Source organism: Pyrus communis, chromosome 5 (genome assembly GCF_041283825.1).
Source record: "Pyrus communis isolate YQ-2024b chromosome 5, ASM4128382v1, whole genome shotgun sequence".
NCBI classification, from domain to species: Eukaryota; Viridiplantae; Streptophyta; class Magnoliopsida; order Rosales; family Rosaceae; genus Pyrus; species Pyrus communis.
The window spans coordinates 18,521,611-18,530,979 of NC_142569.1; the positions used below are offsets into that span (position 1 = coordinate 18,521,611).

Sequence of the window (9,369 nt, forward strand, 5' to 3'; positions counted from 1 at the left end):
ACACTTACTTGTGAGACTACATTGATTGATTTTCAATTTCAGAAACCATTTTGATGTTGCAGATCAATTTCAGGAACCATTTTGATGTCGCAGGCCAATTTCAAGGACCATTTGTGAGAAAAAAAATGACTTATGGGACCCATTTATATGCCACATCAGCACTTAATGAAATTTTTAACAGAATTGTGACGGAATGATCACATTGATTTGCGACACCTATTTTCAGGGGGTACATTGATTGATTTTCAATTTCAAAGACCATATTGATGGTGATAGTCAATTTTAGGGACCATTTGTGATAAAATCCCAAGAAAAAAACATCATCATGACACACAACCTAATTCGTCATATTAATCCTCTCATTCTCTCTTTCACACCAACCTCAATCCGGTTTTCTTACTCAAGAACTTCTCTTACATTAGGTCTTCCTCTTCAACTCCGTTGTATTCAGGTTTAAACTCTCCTCCTTCCCCTAATGTAACTTAAATAGTAATATGGCTTGTATTTTAAATAAGGATTTAGAGAAGGGACATTCACCAAAAACCCTTTACATATTATAACTAAAAAAACCAATTCGACTAAAACTTTATTAAAAAAAACTTAATACCTTACTATTGCACTGTTAATACACTGTTATTACATCGTTAATATCCTGTTATTACACCATTAATACCATATTGTAAGGTATTAACTAGCGACCAAACTCACATTTTTGGACTAGCAGAGTTTGTCAAAATCAGATTCTAAGAGCTTTACCAAATATGTTAGTGGGAAACTTTGACAAAATGTTAAAATCTAGTGTTAAAAGCTCTACCAAACGAACCTTTAGCCCAAATCATCTTTCAATAATTTGACATTAAAAGAATGAACCGTTTTGCTTGGTTGGGCATGGCTATTATCTAGTGCTCCTTCTTGGGCATGGTTGTTATCTTGTGCTTTTTGCTAAGAGAACAAAATCACAAGGCAAAGCTCCGATTACAACCCGAATCAACACGGTCAAAGTTAAAACCCCGATTGGTCACAAGATCCAAAATTGTCACATCCTGGTCCGGACCTCCACCACATTCCGGGTTCGACTCTACCGTAGCATAATATTGTCCGCTTTGGGCCTTGACCACGCCCTCACGGTTTTGTTTCTGGGAACTCAGATGAGAACTTCGCAGTAGGTCACCCATCATGGGATTGATCTCACGTGCTACTCGCTTAATTTCGAAGTTCCGATAGAACCCGAAGCTAGTGAGCTCCCAAAAGGCCTCGTGATAGGTAGAGATCCATTCCCCCGGACGATGTGGAATGTTACAATCCACCCCCTTTAGAGGCCCGACGTCCTCGTCGGCACACTTCCGACCAGGGATTAGCTTTGATACCAAAAAGAGAATGCTTTGAATAATAATTTTATTATTCTCAATGAGAGGTATTCATACAAGGTGTACAACCCTAATGTAATAGGAAGAAAACTAATTACACGAGATTACAGGAAATTGCACAGAATTAATATCAATTAGGAATCCTACCTAAAAATACAAAGTCAACAAAGGGAACCCAAAATCCTTTTGATGAACATAGTTTTTAATCGTTATTATCAAATCACGACTCTTCCATAACTGTACAGGTTGTTAGTCACAAAAGAGGCGATCCAAATCAGAATTAACTTACACTGAACACTGCTTAATTACTTTCAAATTTCAGTTTCGACAACATTATCTACATACAATTATATGTATGTTATTTTTATTAACATATTGAACTTGTACATGTAAATGAATTGCTAGTCAGATAGAAGCTCCACCTTTGAACACTTTGTTCCTGCTTTAAAACACAACCCACCCCCAAAAGACAAAAAAATCAATGAAATATCTGGGATGAACATATCTATCACTTCCTTCTAGTCATGCCCACATTAGAGCCTTGGTAAGGATAGGAACCCATCTTCGATCCAATGAACACCGAAGGAGCAGCAGCGGAAACACCCGCTTCTTCCTTAATGAAGGTGGGAGGCTGGAACTCCGACCTTGTCCTGCGGTGAGACGAGCCCTCTGCTGAATCCTGGCCGGTCAGCAGAGGATGGTAGCTACGGTTGGAGTTGCTCTCAGAAGCAGAAAACGATCTGATCATCCTGTGCTGAGGACTTTGCTTCTTGATTGCATGAATAAGAAATGGAATCAAACCTTCCATTTTTTGCCTTAACTTGCTAGACGATCTCTTGCTTTTGCTTTTAGCTCCTTGTCTTGTTGCAGATTATTGAAGAGGTACTTTGTTCTTGAAGAAGCACTTTGTTCTTTAGATATGTATTGTGATACAAGGCCGTCACGAAGCAGAGACTTATATACACAGACAATTGGGGGGTGCATGCGAGGCGGGTAATATACGTAGAATGACGCTTATGCCCTTCGATTGCGGGAAGATATTAAGGTTTCATGGGGGCTTGGGGGTAGTTTCCGGGTAGGGTTTTTGAATGGGGGGTTTGCATGGTTGACTTTGCAATGAATAAAGGCGTGTCGTGGAACATTTGGTGGGATTGCGATGGCTTTGAGTTTTCTTCACACATAAATCCAATCAGTAAGGTAAGGCGGCTATGCGCGTAGGATATCACTATGGATTGAATTCAAATTACACTTGGCTAAAGAAAATATATGGTTTGACCATCAACCGGTGACTTTTTTTTTTTAGTGGATAACATAACACTATTAGGTGATAACCATCAAGGGGAGACCTTTTTTTTTTTTTTTTTTTAATGGATAATACTGTCAGATAATATTATTATTTTATGTTGTAAGATGGATGAACAACATAATAAAAATGTCATAGTTTTAGAATATATTAGAAAAAGCATACATTTTGTAATTTAAATGAAACAGTGTTTGGTTAAAAATTCTTCAAACAAGTGGGAAATGATATAAGAAATATTATTTCCTTGACTGGTATGAGGGATTGGGTGGAATTAGATCCTCTCCGGACATATAACACTGTTAGGTGATAACCATCAAGGGGAGACTTTTTATTTTTTATGGATAATATTGTCGGGTGATATTATTATTTTACGTTGTAAGATGGATGAACAACAGAATTAAAATGTCATATTTTTAGAATATATTAGAAAAACGTACATTTTGTAATTTAAATGAAACAGTGTTTGCTTAAAAAAGTATTCTGACAAGTGGGAAATGATATAAGAAATATTATTTCCTTGACTGGTATGAGGGATTGGGTGGAATTGGATCCCTTCCGGACCTTAGTGTTCGGAGCCTAAAGATCAATTCATCTGGGCCACACAAATTCAATACAACAGTCTTTATTAACTCATTTTCCTAGGCCATCACACAAAAACAACGACTCTGATTTCTTTTACACACCAATCAAAGGCCCAGACGATTTGATCCCTAAGCTCCGAACACTAAAATTTCGAATTGGGCAATTGACACTATAATCACGTGCTTGAATTGACACTATAATCACGTGCTTGAATTGACACAAATTGGTTTACAATTGGCATTGTGGGTTTTACTTTGCACCAAGTGCGGTAAGTATATGACGCTAGACCTCCTTAGGCGTCTGTTCTAAAAATTGGCATTGTTTTAAAAATCTCTGCCTAGCATCACCTAGGCGTAGGCTTTTGGTCGCTGCCTCCATTAGTCTCTAGGCGTTTGAAAATTAAGAAAGTGCTCCTAGACCTCCTTAGGCGTCCGCCTAACCCACCTAAATCTGCCTAGACACCCGCCTATGTCACATCTCACTTAAACAGAAAACCAGTAACTTTCATTTTGTAATTTATTTTTTCAATAAAATGTAAGAGACTCATTGAATACTTGGATGACACTCATTATATGCTCATTCCCCATGTTTTCAATATGTTCTAATACTTTATAATCTATATGTCATTTTATTTGCAATTTATGTATCCCAATACAATTATGTGTTTTTCTAGTATAAATATAAAGACACTTATTTATACAATATATAGTAAATTTACTTAAATTTGCCTAGACGCTATGCTTCAGCCATGGACGGAGCCAACTTGGGCTCATAGGGGGCGGATGCCCTCACTCATCTTTTTTGGAAACAACTTTTTTAGTTGCTTATGACATTAGCATTAACTCTTCTATGTGCTACTGTCATCGTTAAAAGAGCATTTTCCGTCATGAAATTTCTAAAGAATGATTGAAAAATTGGATGGGAGACTAAAGATAACATGATTATTTTATAAAGAGAGATATTTGATGGTATTGGTAATGAAGTTGTCATACAGTGCTTTCAAAACATGAAAATGCGTTGAAAGAGATTGTAATATGTTGTATGAAAAACCTTATGGATTAATATATAAGTGCTTTGTTTAGTACATTCTAGAGCTTTTTAATTTGTGACTTCGTTGTTTGAGGATGTCCCTGTCTAGGCAGATCTTTGGCTTCGTCCTTGGGGCCCCAGCTCATTTCCCGACTAGTGCCTAACATCTTGTAAAACCTTGATATGTGGTGATGTTAGATATGCCATTTTATTTTCTTACACTTTATTATATATAAATCCTTGGCTTTCAAAGAGAGATGAATCTTAGTTTTCGTATTTTCTGGGTTTTGTAAAGCATACGGGTCCCTTTTGCCAATCATTTGTTTTAAGGAATGTGCAATGAAATATACACTAAAAATTTGCATGTTTCAGTTTTTATTACCCAACTGTTTATAGAAAAGAGAGTATTCGGTGAGGTTGTCACACTAGTATAACAGACACAAAAGATAGAGATTACGACTAACTGACGGGAATTCACATAAAACACGGAAATCTTTTTATGTGCATGTACAGATAAAACACATGTTCTGAAGTTTTTTTCATTTAAGAGAGATGGGAATGGAATCCTTGCATACAGGTTTTTTTTTTTTTTCTCTATATGCGGATACTCCCAAATTTGGACCCAAGAACTTAAAGCTAAAGTTAGTTTAATCTGTATGATACCACATAATATAGCTGTCAAGCACTTAATGCAAATTGAATTATGTTGAATTGGTCTCAAACAATAAGCGTCAAGAATGTGAGCCGCTTGAACTCGGTGTTGAAACTTGAAACTTGAAACATTAGTGCAAGATTAGTAGTAGTCAAAGCAGCTTTTCAGTGGCAAATCACACAAAAACATATGCATAATTACATGACGCTGAACCTAACAGTAAATTGCAAGGTGCTAACTAAAAGTAGCACCAATCACTCATACGCTCATATGTATGCAGTGCTTTTAAACTGTTTAGTATGCCCGTAGTGCTTTTAAACTGTTTAGGGGCACGTGGGTAATTGTAAAATTCATATTCATCGACCGACGGCTATCGATTAAGCACTTTCCAAAAACTAACACAAACCCTTTTATTTTATTTCTTTTTCTATAAAGTACAGGTGGTTAAACATTATATATGCTTTACACCCTTTGAATAACAAGTCTCTATCATAATGCTTACTACCATGGATGATTATTCTGCGTATAAATCATAGCTCATAGCTTAGTTGCTGCTGTCATAAAGTTAAAAAGCCTCCCTCAATTCTGCTTTTCCAGCCAGCTTGACATCGACAATGTGCTTCACTTGGCGCTCACTAGGAGAACCAACCACAATTGTGTGTTTTCCAGTTACCAACTTCCTCTTTCCTTCACTATCCACAAGGCTCATTCTCTTGCACACATCCACCCCAATTGTCACATACTTTGTCACCCCATTCTTCACCTCCACCCTTTTAAATTCCACCAGCTGCAACTTTGGTGCTCCCATCACCATCCCTGAGCTTGCCGGTTCCCAAAACACGAGCACCACATGGCCCCCGTCCCTTGGCCCGTTGTTCTTCACGCCGACAACAAGGTTAAAATTTAATTTCGCGCAATGTACTTTTGATACATCAACTAGTTTGCCTTTCGAGTTAGGGTCCGAATCCGGTTGAGTGGTGGAGTTGGAAAGTAGAAGGTTAACATGATGAGTTGGGGTTGAGGGAATGAGTACTGAGGATGGTGCAGACTGTATGAACTTGGTGAAATTTGAATAGCTTAGACCATGACCAAACTCATAGACGGTTTTTCCAGTGTAGAATCTGTATGTTCTTCCTGGGAAGTTTCTGCTTGTGTTGGCTCTCATGTTCATGTCTGTCATTGCCACTTGATCTGCATACTCCTTTGGGTACCATGTAAAAGGAGATCTTCCAGCTACAGATGGTAAAAATAAATTATTACACGAAGCATATATCTTACGAGTAGTTTTTCATTGTGACCATCACATCCTACGTGCTGTTACAAATTAATCCACTGTATTAATAACAACCACATAACAGTTTGACAGACACACTTGGAATTTTTGAAAACTCATGCAACAAATCAGTAACATCACATGACGGTAAGATAGACATATTCAAACAATTAAGAGCGGAAGAGGGTCAAAACTCAACCTGGATTGTGGTCCCCAAATATGACTTGAGCAATGGCATCTCCTCCAGCTTGACCTGGATACCCTACCCATAGAATCCCCCCAATTTTGCTCAAACTCTTGGCAAAAGAAACATCAATTGGGCCAGCTGCCATAATTACCAGAATGACCTTACCTTTTGCTGCACTAACCACTTGGTTCACAAGCTTTTCCTGAAACCCTGGCAATGTCAGGTTCTCTCTGTCAAGCCCCTCAGCTTCAATGGACTGATCAAGTCCCACTACCACCACTACTGCATCAGCTGTGGCAGAGGCCTGAGCGGCAGCCCCAATGAGGCTCTCATCGGCACATTTCACATTGCTACAGCCCGGGGCATATTTCACGGCAGAGACATACTTCTGTACTCCTTGTAAGGGGCTAGTGTAGCTACATGGTATGCCAGCATAGTTGCTTATCATAACAGTGGTGGCATTTGCATTAGGTCCAATAATAGCCAAGCTTTTTATTTTTTTGGACAATGGAAGAGCTCCTCCCTTGTTGTCAAGCAAAACTATGCCCTGCTTAGCAGCATCAAGTGCCAACATTTTATGATCCTTGGTGCACACATCAGACGGGCCAAGCTTTCCGAATTGGAGCAATTTCGGGTCACCATCAAAGAAGCCTAGCCTCATCAGGACAATGTAATTGTATATCAAGGACTGATCTACCACAGATTCTTCAACTTTTTTTGAGCTCACTGCATTCGCTGTGTATAATCCTAGAAAATCCCCACAATTCATGTTTAAACCTGCATATCATCACATTGTAACACATAGGATCGATCAAAACACTTTCTTCTTAATTGTCACAATTTTTTTAATTTTTTTTTTTTGGCTACAATTAGGGGTGTTTGTGAGCTGGAAACTGATAAAATTTGACGGAAACAAAATATTGAAATATGAAACAATTCTCGTCAAATCTAATTCCGTCACACCATAATGGCAAACCTGCTTTCAAGGCAAGGGCTACTGCATCCTCAGGTGTTGCAGTATAATGGATGGCATTGTAATAAACTTCAATAGAGTCGCAATCTGAAACGATGTATCTGCTCATAACATAAAATAGAGCAGTCAGTCGGGTACAATGCTCATTTGATAAGGTTATTAAAGAGAAATTTGTAGTATAAAGATAAAATACACCTCCTGAAGCTTAAGAGACAAGAAAATTACCCGTCTAGGCCCCATTGACCTCTAACTACCCCTTGGAGGAGGTTCGGGTCAGCGCACGTTGGAACGCCATTGACACGATTGTATGAACACATCACACTGCTTACATGGCCTTCCTGTACACAACTTTTGAATGGTGGCTGATATGTATCCTCCAAGTCCTGTTCTGTCACCTGCAGTGAATCCAGCAGTCATGCATATATGGTCATTTGACTCAGTTGTACTAAAATTTCTTGCATCTTAAGAAACATGAAGTAATGACTCTAAAATTATTAATGATTGGTTATCAGTAAACAAGGGGTACCATTATTGATTACTGCCTTTGTATCAAAAAGTAACAAATGTATTTATTTTTCTGCATTAACCACACTAGATAGTTATTTAAAAAATAAATAAATAAAGGTATTGTATCCTGAAAAAGATGGAAGGTTGTCACGTGGTATAATTAATCTATCCATGTTATAACACGTAAAGTAATTATTAACAATTTAACACTATAACTTAAAACATGAACTCGTCGTTTCCTCATAATATAACAGTGGATTAATCGATTACCTGTGCATCAAAGTGAAATCGATCAACTCCTTTCCAATTATCCACATCATAAGCAGTGTAATGCTTGCAGCAGCTTGAGACCTTCAGCCTATCACCACCAGTCTTATTCCCTTCACTCACTTCTTGCAGACCGCGGACATAATTCACCGCGTAATCCGACACCACCAGAGGGTCTTCGCCAGGTGTTTCTTGTCCGCGACCCCATCTAGGGTCGCGGAACACATTAACATTAGGACTCCAGTATGTCAACCCGGCTAGGCCAACATTGTACATGGCCCTAGCCTCAGTTGACACAACCTGGCCCATCTTTAGCCACAGTGATTGGTTAAAACTAGCAGCGGATAGAATCACCGCCGGGAAACTAGTGGCACCAGGCACCGTGCCATTAAAACGAGTTCCCGGGCCAACATTAGACACGCCATGAAGTGCCTCGGACCACCACTCATACGCAGGCACCCCTAGTCGAGCAATACCTGTGCTCTTATCTACTAGCTGTATCACCTTTTCTTGGAGTGTAAGGCGCGACACGAGGTCCTTGGCTCGCTTCTCATAAGGAAGGGAAGTGTTGCAGAAAGGAAATTGGCTAGTTGCCGAAGCTCTCTTGTCACATGCAAATTCTTGTGTAAAAATGGGAACTATGTGGAGAAATATAAAAGAAAGAAACAAGAGGATTTGGATTCGAATTCGGATTTTGTTGTTCATGGCTTCTCCAATTCTTTGGGTTTAAACTAACTGGTTGGTGGATTTAAGCACATACATTGTTGCTATTTATACTAGAAGCTCTATAAGTCGAAATGCCAAAAGTCACCGTGAACTTTTTTTCTGTTGTGGTATAAAAAGAGGATTGTTGCTTGTGAAACAAGAAAGGAGAATGCTTAGAGGAAGCAAAAGCTTCTCTTAGTTGCACTTTCATGTACATGGACAGTCATTACTCATGGACCAGCAAATTATGGTCCCAATCTTCGTGGGAGCAAAGATGAAATAATCAATGTAGGCAAACTCAATGTTAACACTTTTGGTATTTACTTGTCTTGATAGATTTGATTTGATTTTTAATTATGGCATTTGTAATTTTTGTTTGTTTGTTTTGTTTTGTTTTGTTTTATAAAATCAGATTTATTCTGGAATCAAGAATTATTATGTATCTGACCATCACAAAAGCAAGAGAATTATTATGATTTTGAGTTTTCATTATCAGGAAATTACTAGTTTTTTTTTTTTTTTTT

The 9,369-nt window shown here is 38.3% G+C and overlaps 1 protein-coding gene across 3 annotated transcripts; it reads right to left on the bottom strand.

Annotated features, from left to right (window-relative positions):
• Positions 1 to 1,723: 1,723 nt before the first annotated feature.
• LOC137726426 (Glycosyl hydrolase family protein) lies at positions 1,724 to 8,952 on the bottom strand. Of its 3 annotated transcripts, none has more exons than XM_068465353.2 (6): positions 8,144 to 8,893; positions 7,592 to 7,761; positions 7,370 to 7,467; positions 6,406 to 7,170; positions 5,523 to 6,166; positions 1,724 to 2,202 (listed from the first exon to the last, which is right to left on the bottom strand). In XM_068465353.2, the coding sequence occupies exons 1-6, from the start codon at positions 8,843 to 8,845 to the stop codon at positions 1,876 to 1,878; spliced, it is 2,706 nt and encodes a 901-aa protein (XP_068321454.2). In that variant the 5' UTR covers positions 8,846 to 8,893; the 3' UTR covers positions 1,724 to 1,875. The 3 variants fall into 3 exon arrangements, with proteins under 3 accessions (XP_068321454.2, XP_088550806.1, XP_088550805.1); XM_088694680.1 differs by lacking the exon at positions 1,724 to 2,202 and having other exon boundaries at positions 5,330 to 6,166; positions 6,406 to 6,468; positions 6,559 to 7,170; positions 8,144 to 8,909; XM_088694679.1 differs by lacking the exon at positions 1,724 to 2,202 and having other exon boundaries at positions 5,330 to 6,166; positions 8,144 to 8,952.
• Between the last annotated feature and the right edge of the window lie 417 nt (positions 8,953 to 9,369).

Coding starts and splice junctions, on each gene's coding strand:
- LOC137726426 (XM_068465353.2), bottom strand. CDS start 8,845: ATGAACAACAAAATCCGAATTCGAATCCAAATCCTCTTGTTTCTTTCT. Junction 7,468..7,591: donor GGTCAATGGGGCCTAGACGG/GTAATTTTCTTG, acceptor TGTTATGAGCAG/ATACATCGTTTCAGATTGCG. Junction 6,167..6,405: donor ATTTGGGGACCACAATCCAG/GTTGAGTTTTGA, acceptor TACCATCTGTAG/CTGGAAGATCTCCTTTTACA.